Source organism: Pimephales promelas, chromosome 1, assembly GCF_988280905.1.
Source record: "Pimephales promelas chromosome 1, fPimPro1.hap1.1, whole genome shotgun sequence".
Taxonomy (NCBI): Eukaryota; Metazoa; Chordata; class Actinopteri; order Cypriniformes; family Leuciscidae; genus Pimephales; species Pimephales promelas.
The window spans coordinates 1,288,277-1,312,705 of NC_142769.1; the positions used below are offsets into that span (position 1 = coordinate 1,288,277).

The 24,429-nt window shown below is 37.9% G+C and overlaps 1 protein-coding gene across 8 annotated transcripts in view; it reads right to left on the bottom strand.

Moving 5' to 3' along the window:
- The window catches only part of cbfa2t3 (CBFA2/RUNX1 partner transcriptional co-repressor 3), a 74,711-nt gene that overhangs the window by 16,598 nt on the left and 33,684 nt on the right, over nucleotides 1-24,429 (bottom strand). For 7 of the 8 annotated variants that reach the window (XM_089132465.1, XM_089132597.1, XM_089132518.1 and 4 more), the window contains exons 2-7: nucleotides 17,541-17,687; nucleotides 15,094-15,335; nucleotides 14,018-14,107; nucleotides 6,946-7,127; nucleotides 2,810-3,090; nucleotides 1,850-1,935 (exon numbers count right to left, since the gene is read on the bottom strand). In XM_089132465.1, coding sequence (XP_088988591.1) covers nucleotides 1,850-1,935; nucleotides 2,810-3,090; nucleotides 6,946-7,127; nucleotides 14,018-14,107; nucleotides 15,094-15,335; nucleotides 17,541-17,687 — 1,028 coding nt within the window. Of the gene's footprint in view, nucleotides 1-1,849; nucleotides 1,936-2,809; nucleotides 3,091-6,945; nucleotides 7,128-14,017; nucleotides 14,108-15,093; nucleotides 15,336-17,540; nucleotides 17,688-21,292; nucleotides 21,455-24,429 lie in introns of those variants that run through there. The other variant, XM_089132569.1, reaches the window with a different exon arrangement.

A 24,429-nucleotide genomic window follows, 5' to 3' on the forward strand; every position in this document is an offset into this window, starting at 1 on the left:
CCGCGAAAGAGGAATCAAAAAAAGGCTATTTGAAACGCACCTCTCTCTCAGATTTCCGCCTCTTCTTCCGCGTTTAAAATTGTTTAAATGTGTTTTATTTTAAAAGTGCAATCAGGAGTGAGTGGTTAAGCAACAGTGCAAGAAGCCAAAACACTTCATACTTCCCCAATCCTTCACACACACATCCATGTGATGCCATCCCTCACTCTTTGAGTATGTTGTTGGCTGTATTTATTTCAGATTTGGACAGCGTCCAGAATAAGCCTGAGTCCACAGACTGCAGGCCTCGTCTCAGCTGCTTTCTCCGGTGGGAACGTCCTCACTCCATCTGTGGCCTTTTTATTCAATATGTGTATGAGTGAGGGAACGTTTGTGTGGAGGCAAGGGGAGGTGACAGTCATGTGAGCAAAAAAAAAAAGGCCTTATTGGACCTGGTCACTAGCTATTAAAGCGACGAGAATAATTTTTTGCGAAAAAACAAAACAAACAAAAATAACGACTTCATTCGACTATTCCTTTTCTTCCGAGAGTTCAAGAGATTTACACGACGCATGCGCGAGAATTGTTTTCCCGCATGCGTCGTGTAAATCTCTTGAACTCTCGCATCAGGCCTCCAAGGAAGAAAAGGATTATTCGAATAAAGTCGTTATTTATGTTTGTTTGTTTTTCGCAAAAAATTATTCTCGTCGCTTGATAAAACAGCAACAGCGCCGAGATCTGCCCACAAAGTTACACTCAAAAAAATTATTTGTTGGCTTTAATTAATTTTAATTTTTCAACAGGTTCCACATAACTGAATTACGTTAAACAAACATAATTTGTTCATGTAACTTCAACAAAATAGAATTATGTAATTTTAAATTACCCAACTTAAGTAGTCTCAACGTGAATTTTTATAGGCTTCCTGACATGATTCAAAGGCATTTTATTATATTCATTCATCCATTTATATTTAATTTGATTCAGTGACATTTAATTAAATTGATAGAATTTAGCTAGCTATTTGCTATACATCGTGAATGCTAAGATTTACATGCTCCTTCATCCAAAACAATTGAAAATAATGAAATCAGTCAACAGACAAACAAAATGCTCCACTCTTCTCCATAATAACCCAGTGTAATTTAAATGGTTTAATAATTCCAATGTAATTTAACATTAAACACTATTACACACTATCAAGTCTTCCCCTTTTCTAAATTTATCAAAAATACATAAAATAACACTTAATTTTAACATTTATTCTTTTTTAATTCAACCATATGCAAAGCATGCTGGGAACTAAAAGCACTGCCCAGTTTGAGTTAAGGCAACACAAATCAATCATGTAATCCAACACAAACGGATTAAGTAAACTTAAGTTGTTCGTAGATTTAAGCAGATTGAACACAATAAAATTAAGTCCGGGCAAAATGGCATGTACACATCTGGATGTACACTTTTTTTACTTAACATAAACGGTTTGTGTTTAGACAACACATTAGGATTTTGTACTGTCAAGTTGAGACACAATTACATAGACGTTAATAGTCAAAAAACACGATTATTATAAGTAAACTATATATAAATATATTATGTAAAGTGCACAACCTCCCTAGTTCATTTTTTTTGAGTGTACTTGCGCTCGACACTTGCGTTTTAGATCGTTAAAACAGGACCCCAGGCCACCCTACCTCCCATACAACTTTCGAGTATCATCTGGACTACCAAGTCTGGTTTTGACTCCAGCAGAGTTGGATCAGCAGCCATCTTGACATTAATAAGATATAACTAGTTTCCCCCCTAGCAGAGTCGCTCGAGCTCGCATGTATGAAAGCTGATGAGGAAGAAAGCATCTGGCCACACATACGTTATCAAGGTGTTTCCATTCCTCAGCCCACTCGCGGTCTGTCAGCCGGTGATCGATCACTTCTTCTTGACGCGCTCCATGCACGGCTATAACAGAAACACAACACGCATTAGCATACACGCTAACACTGTCCATGTCCAATGCTGGAAAAATTACTCCAATTATTAACCAGGTGAAATCATGCTGTAAAATAGCAGATATACAGTATACAAAGCAAACACCCCCAAAAAATCCAGTTTTTAATGTTGTTTAATGTTGTAATATGCTTTAAAGGTGCAGTGTGTAATATTCAGGAGGATCTGTTGACAGAAAAGCAATATCATATCCATAACTATGTTTTCAGTGGTGTATAAAGCCCTTACTAATGAAGCGTCATGTGTTTATTAGCTCTACACACACACATCCACATGTTTCTACGGTGGCCCTGAGCGGACAAACACGTTTCGTCACTATGTTGTTCTTCGTGTAAAGATCTAGCGAATAAATGGATGAATACGTCACAATAATATTCACAATAATAAATAATAAAGTAAACATCAGTTCTTAATTGATCTTTATAAAGAAACCTCAGTGTTTAACGGGCTACTCTCTGCTGTCTCAGACGACGACATCACTTCCTGTCGGCCGTCGTAACTTCAGTAATACGCTTTAAGACACACCGTGTGTAAGTTCATAAGTCGACAGCATTGCTGAGTCAAAGACAGTCTCAAAAACACGCTTTGAAATCGCTGGTAACCAATCAGATCAACGTGTGATCGCCGTTGAGTGACGGAGTGGAGGCGGGGCTCATTTGAATATTCATAGAACCCTGAATACTAAATAAGGCGCGGGTGTCGAGTTACATTCAAGATATTTTACGGCTAAATATAAAGATATTTTTAGCAAAAACAAAAACTTTTTTGGTGAGTTTTAAGGGACAGAATGATCGACTAAATAAAGTGGTTTATTCAGCGATCTGACCTGTTTGCCGGTGCCGGTCCCGCACGTCCCTGTGCTCCGCGTGTCGGTACGCGTCTCTGTAGTGGTGTGCGAGAGCCATGTCCTCCAGCCGGTAATGTTGCGGGGCCGGAGGCGTGGGGTGGGGCAGGCCGTTGGGCGGGTGTGTCGGGAGCCCGTTTGGGGGCGGATGGGCCGGTAAGCCACTGCTGGGACTGAAGCGCTGACTGGGACTCACTGTACAGGGACGCTTGGCCAGGTGTTCAGGGTGCAAACCGTCCCGGTCCCCTGCGCTCTCTTTGGTCCTGTTGGAAGGAATGTTGAAACGCTTTTAGGACATATCCAAGAGTCAAGTCAGCTTTAAAGCAAAATAATGCAACAAAGTTTGTGTAGAAGAGAATAGCGTCACAGTCCAGCTTCATTTGTGTTGTAAAAAAGTTATTAATTTAGTTCATTGATATGTAGAGCCTCTCTGGAGAAACCGCTCTCTTTGGTCCTGTTATAGAAACGCTTTAGGACATACACTACCAAGATTTTTAATGTCTCTTCGGCTCACCCAGGCTGCATTTATCTGATTAAAAATACCAACATTTTTGCAATTTAAAACATGTGAATATATAATAAAGTGTAATTTATTCCTGTGATCATTAGCATCATTACCCCAGTCTTCAGTGTCACATGATCCTTCATAAATCAGTCTAATATGAGGATCTGATGCTCAAGAAACGTTATCAATATTGTTTACAATTTTATTTCAGGATTCTTTGATGAATTGAAAGTTCAAAAGAACAGCTTTATCTGAAATAGAAAGCTTTCATAACATTAAACACTACCGTTTGGGGTCAGTGGGGGGGGGGGGGTATATCAAAAATGTAGTATATCATGTAATATCTCAAATAAATGCTGTTATTTTAAACTTTCTATTCATCAAAGAATCCTGAAAAAATATGTACACGACTTTTTTCAACATTCATAATAATCATACATGTTTGTTGAGCATCAGATCCTCATATTAGAGTGATTTCCGAAGGATCATGTGACACTGAAGACTTAATAAATTACATCTTAAAATATATTGAAATTGTCATAATATTTCACAATGTTACAGATTTTTTTATGCAGAAATGACTTCTTTTTTAAAAACATTAAAAATCGCACCGATCCCAAACGTTTGACCGGTGGTGTCTCAAAAAGCCACTGATAGTTTTACATTCTTGCGGTCGGACCTCGTCTTTCCTCTCGTGTCCAGCGCTGAGGCCAGCTGTGAGCCATATGTGGACTCAAGCCTTCAGATACAGAGAAGCGGAGTTAAATCCCAACCTCTTAATCTCTCCCGTTCTCACCCGTCTCTCTCTCTCCTGAACGGTGAGAGCTGCTCCCTTTGGCAGATGTTCAGTGACACTGGCGTTTTGGATCCATCTGGCCTGTGCTGTAGTGTTGATAATAATCTGTTTAGTTGAGTGCATGAAACACACGTGTGTGTGTGTGTGTGTGTGTGTGTGTGTGAGGAGCTTGTTTTCTTCTTGCACTTGAGAGTAGAGTCCAGTATTTTTGTGTCCAAATATCTAAAGATTCTTAAAATGCCATTAGATATTACATCTTGTTTTCAGGGGGAAAAAATCCAGACGAAGCCTTAAACAAGCGAAATGATCTGGCAATGCGGTACGAAAAAAAAAATCGAATTTCCGTTTGAGTGCTAGATCACTTTGCTTGTTTTAAGCAAAAACTCACTTAATTTTTTATTCGTATTTTTTATAATATCTCAAGGCATTTTACTACTTTAGTAAATCCATCATGATTTGAGCATTTTTTGGTATTTGGGCTGTAAACAAGATAAAAATCCTGAGTAAGAAAAGCATTTTTTGCAGTGTGGCTCGGACATCCGACACCCCATCATGGCAACCAACCCAAAATCGTCAGTATTTCTGCAGTTGCGGCCAAATATCCCACAAATGAAAGCAACAGCTCGCGCTGCCGTCGTGATGTGGTGAGCTTAGGGTTTTCTGAGATGGAGGTGTATGGATTACAGTAGGGGATTGCCTCTCTCTCTTTATTCATCCCTCCCTCCCCCAGATCAGTTCGAGCAGGGGTTCAGCAAGATCACCATCTGGACACATCGCTGGCATATGGGCAGATACCAGGGAACTAACAGGAGACGGTGCGGATGAGAGAGTCGAAGAAAAACAAAAACAGACGAACGGGAATATCGGCGGTCCCTCGGTCCACAGCAACACATCTATCGGTACTGTAACAGATACTGTAAAATGACTACACTCATTTAACATTTATTCAAACAATATCTTTCTTTATTATCTTTTAAAAGGTAAATGGAGTAATACAAATTAACTAATAAAACAAAATGCTACAAATGAAGCGCGGCAGATGCAATGACTGGTAACTTTAACCAGTGAAAGGATACGATGACAAAGATATCGCTTTCATAATTCAAACTGACGTTTCCTCTTATGAATATATGATTGAGTTGAATAATAAAAGCTGTATCTATACTTGGATATTTATGAGCAATATCACACTCGTAGCCATGCGAAATGACTCGAAATGCGGTGTGTGAAAAGATTGTTTTATCAATAAAACAAAAACGATTGCCTTTTTCAATAATTCAAGCACTTTTCAAGAACTTCTTCGTTAAAATGTCTGTTTTTAAAGGTTTTCCAGGATTTCAATTTCAAAAAGTCACCCTGGTGGAGAGAACGATCACTAGCCGTGTTTCCATTACTCTTCAAATTGCACAAATTGAAATTGAAAATACGCCCAATGGAAACATGTCAATTTCTCAAAAAACTCTCAAAAAAAGTTTTTTCGCTTGCATGAGGTTTATCAGGCAATTTGCATATGTATTATCCAACACCAAGACCAAGCCTATTCATTTACACACACACACTGCAATTTCAAATTTAGCATTTTAATCAACAGTTCATTTTTTGCTAACTTGTCTTGGAGTATCACAATAATATTGTATCGTGAGTTCGGTATTGAGATATGTATCGAATCGTGAGTTCGGTATCGAGATATTATCGTATACTGAGTTTAGTATCAAGATACGTATTGTATCGTGAGTTCGGTATCGAGATACGTATTGCATCTTGAGTTCGGTATCGAGATACGTATCGTATCGCGAGTTTGGTATCGTGAGTTCAGGATCGAGTTATGTATCGTATCGTGAATTCGGTATCGAGATACGTATCGTATAGTGAGTTCGGTATCAAGATATGTATCGTACCGTGAGTTCGGTATCGAGATACGTATCGTATCGGGAGTTTGGTAACGAGATACGTATCGTATCATGAGTTCGGGATCGAGATGCGTATCGTGATTTCGGTATCGTGATACTATCGTATCGTGAGTTCGGTATCATGATATGTATCATATCGTGATTTCGGTATCGTGATACTATCGTATCGTGAGTTCGGTATCATGATATGTATCATATCGTGAGTTCAGTAACGAGATACGTATCGTACCGTGAGTTCGGTATCGAGATATGTATCTTATTGCGCGTTCGGCATCGAGATATGTATCGAATCGTGAGTTCGGTAACGAGATACGTATTGTACCGTGAGTTCGGCATCGAGATATGTATCGTATCGTGAGTTCGGTAACGAGATACGTATCGTACCGTGAGTTCGGCATCGAGATATGTATCGTACTGTGAGTTCGGTATCGAGATATGTATCGTATCGTGAGTTCGGTAACGAGATACGTATCGTACCGTGAGTTCGGTATCGAGATATGTATCGTACCGTGAGTTCGATATCGAGATATGTATCGTATTGCGAGTTTGGTATCGAGATATGTATCGAATCGTGAGGGCATCGATACACACCTAAATATGATCATTTTGAGCTTCTGTTAGGATACATCACTGCAGACACACCACACACACTTCTCTCTCTCTCCTCCTCCTCACGGTCTCGTTCTGTGTGGCCTAACCTTTACACACACCCTCCGCTCATTACACCGAGTGTGTGTGCATTTCAATCCCAGACGTGAAGAAGGATACCCAGGGCAAAGTTGTGTTGACATTCACCGTAGCTGTCTACATTTCTTTGCCTTTTGCTTGACTTTGCCGGTATTTATGACTGGAGGTATTTGTTATGAAAATGGTACACAGAAAGACAAGCGTGTGTGTGTGTGTGTACCTGTCCGGGGTCCGTCTCTTGCCGTGTTCGTTGAGCTCCATCATGATCTCGGAGGAGTCGAGGGGAGAGCTGGCGTTGGCGTCCAGCAGGAGTTGTTCATGTTGGGCCAGATACTGAGCCGGGGTTTGCTTCGCCATGCGAGCGCAGTGGAGAAGCTCTCTCTGCAGGAGCGGCAGGTTCGCCTGCAGGACAGAGCGAGAACACACATGTGCTGAGAAAACGGAAAGCATTTTCTAGCACGCACCAACACAAATCCACATTTCCAGACTGAATCGCCAGTGGAGACTCGCAAAACCAGGACTGTGTTTCTCGAAAGCATCATAGTCGCAAGTTTATCGTTATCAGCGGTTCAACGAGTCTGTGTTTCCCGAAACCATCGTTCCAGTGAATATTCGCAGAGTTGTGTGTGTGAACGACACTCTCGACCTGCGGTTAGAAGCAGAGTTTCATGTTTGCATGACATGTGGACTTAATAAATCCTTTAAAAAGCTGACATTCAGTACAATCTGTACCTTTTATTTAGGATACATACAAATGTCATTTGCGTCTTTTAGTTTGTCGAGAGATTGAAAGCAAGGGTGCGCATGTGTGAACCGGAAGCCGGAAATAAAGCAAAATAACTGATAAAAATGAGAAATATTCCTCAGATGCATGTCTGTAATTTACAGCATTAATTCCATCTCAAACAGATTCATTAACAGTACTTATTACTTCACTACATGTTAATATATTACAATATTAAATAATACATAAGGAATTGCCGCTTTTAATATAAATATGGGATACTAATATATCATAATGTATGTAATTTTTTTATTCAGTAACACATAATACTGTATATAGATATGGTACTGCATGTGTAATATATTTCAGATATACACATAAACACACAAAGAATCAATCTAAAAAATGCTGGGTTGTTTAACCCAGTTTTGGGTCAAATATGGACGAACCCAGCCGTTGGGTTACATTTTTAAATGACATTTTTAACCCAATGGCTGGGTTCGCCCATATTTGACCCAAGATTGGGTTAAAACAACCCAGCATTTTTTAGAGAGTGTGGACAAACCCAAATGTTGGGTTAAAAATATAATTTCAAATTTGAACCCAACTTCAACTTTCACTTTCAACTGTACATTTTTAACCCAACATTTGGGTTTGTCCATATTTGGACAACCCCAGCCATTGGGTTAAAAATGTAATTTAAAAATGTAACCCAATGGCTGGGTTTGCCTATATTTTACCCAAAATTGGGTTAAAATAACACAGCATTGTTTGTTTTTACATGTTTTAAATGCACACATCTGGTTTATTTTGTCACACACTCTAAAAAAAAAAATGCCGGGTTGTTTTAACCCAATTTTGGATAAAATATGGACAAACCCAGCAATCGGGTTACATTTTTAACCCAATGGCTGGGTTTGTCCATATTTTACCCAAAATTGGGTTAAAACAACCCAGCATTTTTTATACTTTATTATTGTGAGTGATTCATCATGGCATGTTATTCTACAGAAAAAAAATTGTAACTTGCGCTGCGTCTGAAACTTTCTTTTTCGGCTTTCTCCAACCACTTGACATATACATTCCCTTTTTCATGATCCAGTCAATTCCAGATAAAGTCTCAGACTTGTAGTTATCTTGTTTTACTCAGATATACAGTTGGTTACCCTACGCCATTTCATACACTCTAAAAAACCCAACTTTGGGTCAAACATGGACAAACCCAGCCGTTGGGTTAAATTTTTACATTACATTTTTTGTCCATATTTGACCAAAAATTGGGTTAAACAACCCAGCATTTTTTAGAGTGAATATACAATGTAATATATTTCTTTGAATTATTTACATTTAATAGTAAGATGGTTGATCTATAATTTTAGCTTTCTGGTACAGCTAGTTAACCAGAAGTCTTGAAGATAGGGACGTCTATAAACATGGTTTGTGGTGAAAGGACCACATCTTGTTGATCCTGGAACAACTTTCCTATCAACCAATCAGATGTGAGGGACAAGTTTACAGTTTATGTCAAGTTTAGGCTTAGAAGCAGGTCACGACTACATTGTGGGATGGTAATGCTGATCCAGGAACATGTCTTACTTGGCAAAATCACAGTGAGCGGTGAGAGAGTATGAGATAAAACACACTTTCTGTGGCCCACCATGTGTGTGTGTGTGTGTGTGTGTGTGTGTGTGTGTGTGTGCAGTAGGAGAACTCTTCTTCTCTTCGGCTGTCAGTTTAACACTACACAGCTGGCTGATGATACAGATGTGTAACATCAACACCCTGACAGCAGTGTGTGAGCAATGTGCCGGGTGCCATGTACACAGGGCTCTGCTTTGAATGAAACACTCACACTATGAGATATGTCTTGTGTAGTCTGAATCTTAGTAACATAGTGGAAGACTGGGGGGGCAACTTTCCAGACCAAACATTTTCTTCAATGGATATATTAATATATAGAAACTGGAAAAATTTGAATAGCATACATGGCAGAAAGTCATGCAAAAGCAGCCCAAAGCAAGTCTTGAGTACATATGCATGACATTTTTATATTTAAAATCCTTTTTTTTATTGATTCATGTAATATTTTAATTTTTAATATTGGGTTTTCATAAGCTGTAAGCCATAATCATCAAAATGATAACAAATAAATGCTTTAAATATCTCACTTTGCATGTTATGAGTCTATTAGTTTCATATTTTAAGTTGAATTAGTGAACTTTTTCACCATATTTAAATTTTTCCAGTTTCACCTGTGATGCATTTTGGAATAGTTATTTTTTGCATGTGAGTTTGGCGTTAAAATGCATTATAATATTTGCAGATTCTGAAATTGGTTGTTTGTCATGTGTTTTAATGCATTATACTTTCTAAACGTGTGTTCAATGAAGTTTAGTGTATTATAACTGTGGTTGCAATTATTCATGAGAACATACAATGCATAATAAGGTGCATTATAACGATACTTTTATAATGCATTATACATAAGGGCTTTAAGTAAAGTGTTGCCAACAGTGTCATCACTGAATGTACAGTCAAACCAAACATTATTCAGACGCCAGATATCATTTTGGATATTTTTTTTTACTAGTGCATGCAGTTCATTTATTTAATTGAGGAGAGCAAAATAAAGTAAACTGTGACATATTACACCCAAATAATCTTCATACAGTAAGATTTGGGATCAATATTACTCGGACACTTTGTTTTGTTTTCACGTGTGTTTTCTGTAATTGCTAATGTTCTTTTTACACACACACCGAACAACATGAAGCATTGGTCACTGGTTGAGCTAAACTGGTATTATCTAATTGTGCATTAACAGATATTCAACATAATTCATGTGTGAGAGTCCAACAGAAGGACGGACACAACCACAAAACCAGTCTCTGCTCATATTTTATAACTATTTTCTAAACTATAGCGAATAAACTGATAAGGTGAGAAATGGTGAAGGTGTCTCATTACATTATTTCATTGTACTAATGCATTGTGGGAATGTGGTTTAGCAATCATTTGGTAATATATAGAGCCAGACCGATATATCGGCCGATATTAGGCATTTTCCATAATATCGGTATCGGCAGTTATAATGGCCGATAAATGAATATTTAAAAAATAAAAAAAAAACAGACGAAACACACTTCAATCATCTCTCCTTGGCCTGTTATATTGAAAATGTATGTTTTACAATTTGCACTATGATGTTATCTATTGCTAAATTATGGCTCATCATAGACTAGCTAACCACAAAGCTAGCTAACGCCACTATCATCAGTGGAAGACCGCTAACGTTAACATTAATGAGCTTGGAAACCACAATGAACTTTTTCTGCCTAAATAAAGTAATTATTACTGTATTTATAACTCGCATATCTCTAGTTACAGTCCCTGCATTGTAAAATGTAAGTTACACTTGCGAGGAGTGAACATTTAGACATTTATCTTGTGCAGAAAAGTTAGTCTGTGTGTGAAATCCAACAATATTTAATAAAAAAAAAATCGGAATATCGGATTTTAAAACCCAAAAATATTTGTATCGGTATCGGCCTTCAAAATCCTTTATCAATCGGGCTCTAGTAATATATATGTATATTTGTTTTGTTTATATAGAAGTGAGGTTTAGATTTGGTCCGTGGAGCGCTTTTTCATTGGACAGTAAATGGTAACTTGTACACATGACAATAATAAATGACTTGACTTGAACGGGTTGTGTGTTTGTCAGACTCAGAGATAGCATTTCCACAACTAGAAATTTAATTTATGCACTTTTGTGAATCAATGCAAGGTCGTTTGAGTGAATGTGTGTGTGAGTGTGATGTCTGAGGACAGAAAGGGATCAGCGTAAAGACAACAGCGGCAGAGCAACGGAAAAGCTGCAACCCGACGCAACATCTGCCAGAAAATCTTCTTTGGCCCGCGCCACTCCGGGTAAACACAAGTGTGCCAATTTTAATGAATCACAAATGATGGCCATATGGAGCACTAGATCAGCACAGACCAGCGAGGGGGATTTAGATTTGGAAGGGGTTTCGGATGCTTTATCAGATGAACTTCACTCATCTACACACACTGAAAACCATATAACCGGGAAACACTGAGTCTGTGCATGTGTGTGTGTGGATGCTGGCCGCCATCCATTTGTTTGTCACTTTGCCTGTCTGTCTCAAAATCCCCTCACACACACACACACACACACACCCCATCCCATATGGTGCACCATAAGGAAGAGCTCCTCGTACAGATACAGAAAGACTTCAAGAACTCTGGAGGAAAAGTCTCACACACACACACACACCGTCTGATTCATATCGCACAAATTGAAAAAGCTGTCTTGATTGGCAGGTCTTAAATATACTTAAATAATACTAAAAAATACTGGGTTGTTTAAACCCAATTTTAGGTCAGATATGGACAAACTCAAACATCGGGTTAAAAATTTAATTTAAAAATGTAACCAATGGCTGGGCTTGTCCATATTTGACCCAAAGTTGGGTTAAAACAACCCAGCATTTTGTCATTGTTAAAGGTGCTCATCTCATCCTTTTCCCTTGTAGTTAGTCACCCATATATTTTAATAGAGAGCCTAAGTCCCGCCCCTCCGCTTCCGGCTCATGCGACCTTATTTCGGAAAAAATATGAATGGTAGTCAATGGGGAGAGACAACTTATCTTTTTATTCCGTCTGAACTGTGCCCTCAATTACACATATGATGTTTGTCAATTTAAAAGATAATTCTGAAAGTCAAAAACGTCGCAGTTTGTCATAAAACAGAAGAGTAACATTTAGTTTTATGTGAAAATCGCTCTATGAACTACATCTCCCAGAAGCGAAACGAGATCCGCTGCTCGTGTGTGTGCAGTCTGGTCAGCACTCAGGCATGACGGCGTAACGTTACGATTATAACGTAAGACTGTAGAAACAATGACAGACAGCCTCGGTAAAGTTAGCTTCATTCATTGGGAGAAAATGTGCGCCTTTGGGGTTTGTAGTCTTTGTAATGACGTATTTTCACAGTCTTATACCTCAACGGTTTTACATCAAACTGCGACTTTCTTTACTTTAAAATGTATCTTTTAAATTGACAAACATCATATGTGTAATTCAGGGCAGAATTCAAACCAGATCAAAATATTTGTTGTCTCTCGCCATTGACTACCATTCAATATTTTTCCGAAATAAGGTCCCATGGTGGTCGACCGGAAGGGGAGGGACTTAGGCTCTCTATAAAGAGACTCATGCATTTTCATGTAATTGGGTTTCACAAACGTTTTCCCGATCGACCATTGCGTTCGTGGTTCGACCATTGAGTTTGTGGACTGTCTTTATAAAGTATCTTCTTATTAAACTGTCTCAAGGTTTGCATGTAGGGACCCTCATTATGCTAACGTGTTACTGTTGGGGCTAGCGTTATACGCTAAATGGTTTTAAGAGATAAAACTCTTTAGATTCAATCATCAAGATTCGGAACAAATGTGTTAATACACCATCCATAGGTTCATTTTGCACTGGAGTTGTCCTTTAACACGTTAATTTTTGGCCAGTTTAACATGTTAGCATTAGGGCTGTCCAACGATTAATCGCGATTAGTCGCATCCAAAATAAAAGTTTGTGTTTACATAATATATGTGGGTGCACTGTGTACAATTATGTTATTTATATATAAATACACACACATGCTTGTATATTTAAGAAATATTTGCATGTATATAGATTTATATATAATTTACATAAATATTTTATATATAAATAATATTTTTTTTCCTTAAATATACATGCATGTGTTTGTATTTATATTTATATATATACAGAATAACACACAGTGCACCCGCATATATTCTGTAAACACAAACTTGGTCCCACTTTATATTAAGTGGCTTTAAGTACTATGTACTTACATTGAAATTAATAATTTGATACAAAGGAATTATTGTGTACACATATGCTTTTACATTGTACTTATATTTAAAAAATACCAGCATGTAATTACAGCCGTAATTAATTTATGTAATTACATCTGTAATTACTTGTACTTATTTTTAAATGTAAGTACATAGTACTTAAAGCCACTTAATATAAAGTGGGACCCAAACGGTCATTTTGGATGCGATTAATCGCGATTAATCATTTGACAGCCCTAGTTAAAATATTTAATATAGTCACCATGAGGAAGGGCTCCTCATACAGAGGAATAGTCGGCACACACATCGTCTGATTCATATTGCACAATTTATTTTTAAAAAGCTCTCAAAATGGAACATGATTGGCTGGTTGTATGCACTTTACATGAGTCTTTCTAAGTTTTTATTTGAACATTTTTAAACAACGTTCCCTGCATGCAACAATGAACACCTCCAAGCTAGAACAAGATATCCTTGAGCACACTTCTTCAGTTATATATGGTTTATCCTGTCGCTTTAGTAAGTCTAACTACGCAAGGCAAGAACTCAATCAACTCAATGTGGAACTTCATCAATAGTCCAAATTCAGGCTATTCAAGATTGCTGGAAGTGAGGGAGTGTGTGTGTGTGTGTGTGTGTGAGGTGAATGTTTCTGTGCCTGTTCTTACCTTGAGAAATGGAATGACAAAGGGACGCAGGGGAAAGTTTGTGGCTTCCTGAAGTTTGGAGTGGAACTCTTCAATGGTTAGAGTTGAGTTCTGATAAGACAGAAAGGGCGATCCGTTCAACACTTAGAAAACAACCGGAGACAGCGCTCACAGTTAAAGGAGTCGTTCACTTTAAAAAAAACTCTTGCTGATAATTTACTCACCCACATGTCATCCAAGATGTCCATGTCTTTCTTTCTTCAGTCGAAAAGAAATTAAGGTTTTTGATGAAAACATTCCAGGATTTTCTCCGTATAATGGACTTCAATGGGGACCAAACGGTTCAAGGTCCGAATGAGATTTTCAGTTGAGCTTCAAAGGGCTTTAAACGACTCCTGGGTCTTATCAAGCGAAACGATCGCTCGTTTTATAAATAAATAACAAAGTTTAAGTTTTATAAGCTCAAACGCTCGCCTTGCTCTGTTCTGTAACGCACTCCTGTTCGAACTCGTTCATCAAAATGAACAAATCTTTTTCCGAGTCATTCGGCGAAAGAAACGAACGAATTGATTCGGAAAAAGATTTGTTCATTTTGATGAACAGGAGAGTCACGAACGCGCATCAGAACAGAGCAAGGCGAGCATTTGAGCTTATAAAACTTTTATTTATTAAATGAGCGATCGTTTCGCTTGATAAGACCCTTATTCATCGTCTGGAGTCGTTTAAAGCCCTTTGAACAGTTTGCATTGGACCTTGAAGCGTTTGGTCCCCATTGAAGTCCATTATATGGAGAAAATCCTGGCATGTTTTCATCAAAAACCTTCATTTCTTTTCGACTGAAGAAAGAAAGACGTGGACATCTTGGATGACATCATGGGCGTGAGTAAATAAATTATCAGCAAAAGTTTTTTGAAAAGTGAACTACTCCTTTAAATTACTATTTATTTATTATTTATTGATCAAATCTAGTCATTTAAAAGGTAAATAAAAAAAATATAAGCTTTCTATACACACACACACATATTAGGTATAATTTTGTTGCTTCGTATCATTTTGACCCGCGAGCTCGGGGATAAAGAAAACCACCAGACACTCACCACTAGCCCAAGCACAAGGCTGCGTACGCGTTCTCCAATCTCGGGCGAGATGTCGTTGCCGAACTGCTGTAGTGTGGTGAGAAAGCGCTTAAGCTTGCAGAGCTGTCGGGCTCCACACGCCGGAGGGAGTTGCTGGGTTGGAAGGGAAGCGGTAGAAGAGGTGGCCGGTCCGTTGCTGAAGCCATTGGGAGTCGAAGGAGCTCCGTTTAGCGTAGTCGGCGAGTGACTGCTCCCGTTCAGCACTGCGGAGAGAGATCCACTGTTTGCATTAGCATTGTTTAAGTCACGCCAGGCTCCTCGTTTATCCATCTCAGTCCCGGGGACCCCTCTCCGGGAATCTCCCACGAAACACGAAGACGGCACGTGCATCCCGAGAACAGCCAAAGAGCAAACTGAAACTACAGATACGCTTCGACAGTAGCTAAACACGCTTCGTTTCATTCTGCCATCATCATCATCATCTCTCTCCACAACATACACACATGCCCACTGCTCAGCCACTCACTAAGACTCAACTATAAGAGGAACGTGTTAAAGAGGTCCCAAAAATAGCCCCCTGGACTGGGTTACTTTTATTCCGACAGCAGGTGTGCAGCTAAATCCGGCTAGCGCACATGTCTACCAGCTGAGAGCAGATTTGCAGCTTTCAGAGTCCAGGTCCACACGTTTGCATCTCTTCCCTCTTTCTCCCGATTATGCCTTCTCCCTAATAGTAGGCTGTGTATTTTGTTGAAGCCACAGATAAACAAACATTACTGGAGACGTGGACACGGCGCGAGGGCTTAGGCCATAATCCCCGGGGACACTGGGAGCTTGGGAGGCATGTTCACACTGCTGGGTCTATGAGTGTGTGTGCACAACACAGGGTCTTTCATTTCACTTGTGCCCCTTTTTTTTATCTCATGGTTTACCATGTGACTCCCACACTTGTGTTCTGGTTTTAGAGCGGCGAGCGGGCTACGCTACGACCCACGCAACAGGTGAAACAACAAGGCCCGTCATTGCTATATAGGGTAGCGGGATCTGATGCTGCCCGCGAATATGAATCCCCCCTATGCAGTAAACAAATCTCTAGCTGTCTATCCTAAGCACTCACACTCCCAGACAATAGCTCAACCTACCATACACAAACACTCACAAACACACTTACTCATGTTACAAGGGCATTCTGCGCGACTTGTTTCAATTATTCTGTGTTCGGGCATTGCTCTAATAACTAGTGCTGGGCAACCATTAATCGTGATTAGCTGAATGCAAAATAAAAGTGTGTGAAAAAGTTCACTTGCCGACCTTTAAACCAAACCTTTCCCTAAAAATAAGTCAGAAACCCTTAAAATGCATCTATATATTTATATTAGGGCTGTGCTAAAAAATTATTTGCGATTAATCGCATCCAAAATATGTATGTCTGAGTTTACATAATATATTTGTGTGTGCTTGATATTAAATTATTTTGTATATATAAATAAGAAACACATGCATGTATATATTTAAGAAAATGTGTTATTCATATATAAAATATTTATATTTATATAATACAGATTATGTATTTATATATATATATATACAGAATTTAAGCGCAAATAATTTGTAAATATATACATGCATGCATAGGTATTTATATATACAAAATAATTATATACAGCACACACAAATATATTATGTAAACACAGACTTTTATTTTGGATGCGATTAATTGCAATTAATTTTTGCACAGCCCTAATATATATATATATATATATATATATATATATATTCTTATATCAAGATCATTTAAACCAAACTTTTCTCTTAAAATAAGCCAGAAAAAGATCAAATGTGTATATATATTCTTATATCAAGATATTTTAAACCAAACTTTTCTCTCAAAATAAGCCTGAAACCCTTAAAATGTGTATATACTTATATTAAGATATTTTTACCAAGAGTATTTGAACACTAACCACAAATAAAACAAGAAAAAAATACTAGATTTTACAATTTTTGCATTGGTTTCAAGATATTTGTACTGCTTGAATCAAGTTAAAATATCTAAATTTACTTTCTAAATGTTTTTCTTGTTTTAAGATTAAGAACTTTTTTTATTTTTTTAAAGTTTATTTTGTCTTGTTTCAAAAAGTCTTATCAAGTAAAATGTTCTCACCCCATTGGCAGATAATTTTGCTTGTAATTAGTTTTTTTTTTTCTTAATTTAAGTTTTTTTTTCTTATTTTTGTATGTCGATTTTTAGGGCATTCTGTGCGACTTGTTTCAATTATTCTGTGTTCGGGCATTGCTCTAATAACTAGTGCTGGGCAACCATTAATCGTGATTAGCTGAATGCAAAATAAAAGTGTGTGGAAAAGTTCACTTCAAACCCTGCCGACCTACACCTGGTTTTCTAGGGTGTGATGAAAGCATCAAGTTCACAAGACAAACCTACGTATATTTGTCGCAGGGTCACTTACTTGTTGTGGGTGTGAACGATGCACTGCGATTGGCTGCCTGGCTGACAGCGGGGGGTGGCGGAGGCATTGTGGGCGGAGTCGACCTGGGCTGGGTTTTGACATCAGCAGGTGAATCTGGCATCGTTCCAGCCTTCTGTCCGGTGCTACCTACAAATCACACAAAACACTTTTATTTTATAGTGAGAATGTCGTTTCCGCGACAGAACGAAACATTTTAAAAGACAATTGCGACTTTTTATCTCACAATTGCGAGTTTACATTTTGTTGCAATTCGTTATTTCTCGGAATTGCGTGATATATGGTCGCAATTGTGTTATAAAGTAAGAACTGCGTGATTTAAAGTCAGAATTGCGAGAAATAAAGTCGTAATTGTTTTATAAAGTAAGAATTACATGATATAAAATCGCAATTGTGTGTTATAAAGTCAGAATTGCAAGATATAAACATGCAATTCTGAGAAAAAAAAGTAAGAATTGCAAGTTTATTTCTCCCAATCGTGAGTTTATATAACGCAATTCTGACTGTATAACTTTATATTATGTAATTGTGAAAAACCCATATCTCTGTGCTGGTTTATTGTGTGTAAAGGATGTCTCTGCTAAGCATCTGGACACAACATAAACGCTACATGGCACTTGTTCAAACTGTATCATGTTTGACACATATGTTGTGTCTTGTTCACGGTGCTGGATCATCATGCGTGTGGCATTCTGTTTTCAGACTCTAGTGACTTATAATATTTCATAGCAGTAAATCTGTCCAGTCTCCGCTGATGGAGATAAAGTGTGGCTTTGGCAGAGCGAGGCTGAGGGTAAATGTCACCGCTGTTGAAAACATCCAGTCACACCTGTTCTCCAACTCAGCTGCTGCTGACGGGTTCCTCTATAACACAAACCCTGACATCCCCATCCGTGCATGATAAGTCGCAATTGTGATATAACGTCAGAATTGTGAGATATAAAGTCAGAATTGCGAGATATATAGTCAGAATTGCGAGATATAAAGTCAGAATTGTGAGATATAAAGTCAGAATTGTGAGATATAAAGTCAGAATTGTGAGATATAAAGTCAAAATTGCGAGATATAAAGTCAGAAGTGCGAGATATAAAGTCAGAATTGCGAGATATAAAGTCAGAATTGTGAGATATAAAGTCAGAATTACGAGATATAAAGTCAGAATTGCGAGATATAAAGTCAGAATTGCGAGATATAAAGTCAGAATTGCGAGATATAAAGTCAGAATTGTGTGATATAAAGTCAGAATTGCGAGATATAAAGTCAGAATTACGAGATATAAAGTCAGAATTGTGAGATATAAAGTCAGAATTACGAGATATAAAGTCAGAATTGTGAGATATAAAGTCAGAATTACGAGATATAAAGTCAGAATTACGAGATATAAAGTCAGAATTGTGAGATATAAAGTCAGAATTGTGAGATATAAAGTCAGAATTGTGTGATATAAAGTCAGAATTGCGAGATATAAAGTCAGAATTGTGAGATATAAAGTCAGAATTACGAGATATAAAGTCAGAATTGTGAGATATAAAGTCAGAATTACGAGATATAAAGTCAGAATTACGAGATATAAAGTCAGAATTGCGAGACATTCACAAGTCACAATTCTGACTTCATAACACGCAATTGCAACTTTAAATCATGCAATTCAGACTTTAAACACAATTGCAACTTTTTATCACGCAATTCTGACTTTATATCTCGCAATTCTGACTTTATATCAAGCAATTGCAACTTTATATCACGCAATTCTGACTAAATCACTCAATTCTAACATTATAACACAATTGTGATTTTATATCTCGCAATTCTGACTTTAAACACAATTGCAACTTTATATCACGCAATTGCAACTTTATATCATGCAATTCTGACTTTCAACACAACTGCGATTTTATATCTCGCAATTCTGACTTTATATCTCGCAATTGCAACTTTATATCTCGCAATTCTGACTTTAAACACAATTGCAACTTTAAGCAATTCTGACTATATCATGCAATTCTAACATTATAACACAATTGCAACTTTATATCACGCAATTCTGACTTTATATCTCGCAATTCTTATTTTATCACACAATTCTGACTTTAAACAAAATTGTGACTTTATATCAGACAATTCTGACTTTATATCTCGCAATTGCAACTTTATATCTCGCAATTCTGACTATATCACGCAATTCTGACATTATAACACAATTGCGGCTTTATATCAGACCATTCTGATTTTATATCAGACAATTCTGATTTTATATCACACAATTCTGACTTTAAACAAAATTGCGACTTTATATCAGACAATTCTGACTATATCACGCAATTCTGACATTATAACACACAATTGAAACTTAATATCTCGCAATTCTGATTTTATATCACGCAATTCTGACTTTATGCTGTAACATCCAGTCACACATGTTCTCCTACTCAGCTGCTGCTGACAGGACTCCTCTATACACCTCCCCCCCCCCATCGCCCCGACATCCCCATCAATGTCCTGCTCCTCCGCCTGTTGTCCACTCTCGTCTATCGGATGGACAGGCACTTGACAGCCAGTCACAAGTGCAACTGGATCTGCTGCTGTCCATCAGCGAGACTGAGCACTTCACACCGACCCTCATCTCTGCTCCACTGAGGGACCAAACATGGCAAGTCTTCCTCACCTTTGTATTGGCCCGTATTGGTCATGTGACAGTCCCTTTATCTACTCAGACACCCAACAGTGCTGTCGTATGCTCTGAAGGAACACACTCGTTGTCGACAGTTATGGGATGGAAATAGAGTTTCTGTCAGAGTTCATGGTTTCACTTCGGTGTCCCAACAAATTCCAGCAAACTCCAAATTCAAACAGTGTTTTTGTTGGTGTTTGTGTGAAAAAGTGTATATCAGAATGTGTGTGTGTTTGAAAGCACAGATATTCCAGAAGAAGTAGCATCAGATGGTGCTGAGATTAGCACACAACATCATTGGTGACAGCTCACATTTGCTACTCCTTACCATCGCCCGTCGCCAAGAGGGACTTCAGATGCCACAAACTTCTCCAAAAGTCCATAACATCTAATAAATGTATAAATCTTGCACATGGAAGTGGACTTTATAATTACGGTATGTTGCTGTGTAATGATCCATCTACTGTATGTAATTGTTTTGTTATTGTATGATTTTACATCTTTGCTTTGTAGTACATTTTATATGCTAATGACAATATTCAGTCGTGCAAGTCAAATTATTTTGTGTGTAATTCCTTAATTGCCAAATTCACATCCCATGGCATTTACTATGGAAGTTTGTTTCCGACAATTCCGACGAGGTAATTGCGACTTTTTATCGCAGTTTAAAGTGATATAAAGTCACACTTGCGTGTTGTAAGTCAGAATTGTGAGATATAAACTATCAAATTATTTTTGTTTATTTTTCTTAGAATTGTGACTTTATATCTCGCAATTGTGAAAAATAAAGTAAAAATAAAATCGCAATTGTGCGATAAAAAGTTGCAATTATCTTTTAAAACGTTTTATTCTGTTCCATATTTTATTGAGTACTTTAGGATGTGTAGATTATGTACAAAAAAAAACAGTGGGATTTGCATGAACAATTGTAAAGATGCACGGCCAGAAAAGTGTGATTTCTTTTTAAGCGTCGAAACGCACGAAGGTAAACATTAAGCGTGTGCATGTTCCCCTGAGCATGTGTTGAGCAGCAGGCGCCGCTCGTCTCAGTGCTGTCACTCACTGTGGATCAGTTGGCCTCATTTCTCTCCACTGTCACCTTCAGGCGGATAGACGTCCCGAAACACAGCACAACACCCTGACCGTGTGCGGGGGCCACCAGCCCAGGCCATGTTCGGAGAAAGCCCCCATCAAGATGTCATGTGCAAAAATAACTAAACGTACAGGGTCACAGCCAAACTACTAACAGCCAGATAATTGGTGCTCGACCTTTGAGGGATGACAGCTGCAATAGGGTGACGGGGTCCGAGACATTCCGAGGGTCCTGAGGAGACAACATTCCTCATGTTTCTGCGTTTCAAACGGGGACATATCATGAAAATATTATTTTTCAGTGTTTAAGTGCTATAATCAGGTCTCCGGTGCTTCTACCAACTCAAAAAAACGTGAAAAGTGACAACCGTTTGGTGAGATTTCGCTCCCCTTCTGATGTATGAAGAGGATCTTATTATAATTAGGTTACAAGACACGCCGAGGGTCCTGAGGAGACAACATTCCTCATGTTTCGGTGTTTCGAAGTGGGACATATCATGAAAATTGAGATTTTTTTGTATTGACAATGCAAGTGTCCAGCATATCCCAAAGATTTTCAATCAATTTAAAGTGGATATATCACGAAAATATACATTTTGGGGAAAAGTGTTTAAGTGCTATAATTGTTGCATCTACCAACTCAGAAAATGTGAAAAGTGATAACCTCGTAACTTTGTTTTGGTGAGCCTTTCTATACAAACATGCATTTTAAACAATGCTGGGTTGTTTGAATCCAAATTTGGGTAAAATATGGACAAACCCAAATGTTGAGTTTCAAATTCTAACCCAACTTCTACTTTCACGTTCAATTGTAAAAATTTTAATTGCATTTTGGGTTTGTCCATATTTGACCCAAATTTGGGTTTAAAAAAACCAGCAATTTTTGTGTAAAAAATAAAGCCGATCTGATTTCGCTCCCATTCTGACGTATGAAGAGCATCTTATGTAATATTCCCAGTCCTTAATCTGCATATTTAAACACACAGCGCTGCAATTTGTTTTTTTCATGCAACAACAGTAACCAGTAACGCAATGGCAAAAATTCAAGCAAAGCCTAAAACAGTTCTGTCGTTTAGACGAGCACTGAATTAGACCAAAACGTGTCAACTTGGGTAATTGTTAAACATGACGCTACATGCAAGTCTATGAGAACATTCAGAAACGTCTAAAAGTGAAACTCTTCCAGAGTCTCTGTATTGTTACATTCACACCGGACACGAATAACGCGTCAAATTCGCGTCTATCGTGTCTAGTTTGACGCTTGACCACTTTGTGTTAATTCGCGCGTCAAGAGTGAAACTGACGCGCGTAAAAACAAAAGTTTGAAGCGAAATTATTATAATTATTAAATTATTATTATTATTCGCCTGTTTTGTTTTTGCTGGAGTTTCTGAAGCTCGTGTAAAGGATCGGAGGAGCCTATTTAAAGGGACACACACAAAAACGGCGCGTTTTTGCTCGCCACTAAAAATTTGACAAGCTATAATAAAACATATTGTATTTTGAGATGAAATTTCACAGACACATTCTGGGAGGACACCGTAGGTTTATATTACATCTTGTGAAAAGGAGCATAATATGTCATACGGTCCTCACGGATCACACAAATCAGCCAATCATAACGTTTGACGTTTATGCTGCCCGTAATCACGTCACACATCATTCAACAACAGAAGAAACTTTAAGAAACTCAAATAAAATCCTGTAATGAGAATTTAAAAAAAGTAAATGAGAATTTAAAACGATGACATTTCATGATGGGCGGAGCCAGTGGATCGGGACGGAAATGGAAATTAAGCAACTACTTCTACGTCCAAATCCGATTAGTGTCTCCTGACGTAAAATCATTGACGTCCACAATGTGTATCGCTCCTGTTCAGATCCGATTTGTGTGTCTTTCGTTTTCCAGAATCTCTGCATTGGCTTCTATGGTAATGACGTTGCGTTGATAGAAAAAACAACAACAAGGACAACATGGAGGGGTTTGCAATAAAGATGTTGTCTTACTTAAATTTTGGAAATGTGTAGTCGCGATGCATTGAGTCTTCCTATAACAACGTCTGATGTTTACGTGAGAAAGTCAGACGAAACGGACTTCCAGAAATGCAATTGAATTGGATTTCAAACCACATATGGATGCAGCTCGAAACGGATTTGTAAAAATCGAATTTTTTGGCTCATTCACACTTGCTAAATCTGATCGGATTTCAATCGAATATACAGATTAAAAAATCAGAGTTGGTCTGATGGTCTGAAAGTAGCCATAAATGTCTATTAAAGCGGTCACTGTTTATTTCTTTAATAATGCACAAGATGGGATTTATCGTTTTTGTTTGACATCTGTGAAGTGCTTTGTGGTTCTTCATATCCCCAACAATTTGACACAAAGCAATTGTCTTCAAACGTTAATAAAGAACAATTCACAAAATGGTAACACTTTACAAGAAGGTTAACATTTAATGTAGAGCCAGACCGATATTATCGGCCGATATTAGGCATTTTTCATAATATCGGTATCGGCAGTCATAATGGCCGATAACTGAATATTCAAAAAATAAAATAAAAACAGACGAAACACGCTTCAATCATCTCTCCTTGGCCTGTTATATTGAAAATGTATGTTTTACAATTTGCAGTATGATGTCATCTATTGCTAAATTATGGCTCATCATAGACTAGCTAACCACAAAGCTAGCTAACGCCACTATCATCAGTGGAAGACCGCTAACGTTAACATTAATGAGCTTGGAAACCACAATCAACTTTTTCTGCCTAAATAAAGTAATGATTACCGTATTTATAACTAGCATATCTCTAGTTACAGTCCCTGCATTGCAAAATGTAAGTTATACTTGCGAGGAGTGAACATTTAGACATTTATCTTGTGCAGAAAAGTTAGCTTTTCTTTTACACGTGCGTGAAATCCAACAATATTTAATAAAATAAAAAAATATCGGCCGATATATCGGATTTTAAAACCCAAAAATATTTGTATCGGTATCGGCCTTCAAAATCCTTTATCAATCGGGCTCTAAAACAATATATCGTGCAACCAATCAGATCAACGTGTGATTGGATCTCTGAGCTGAGTGAGTGAGCGGAGTATAT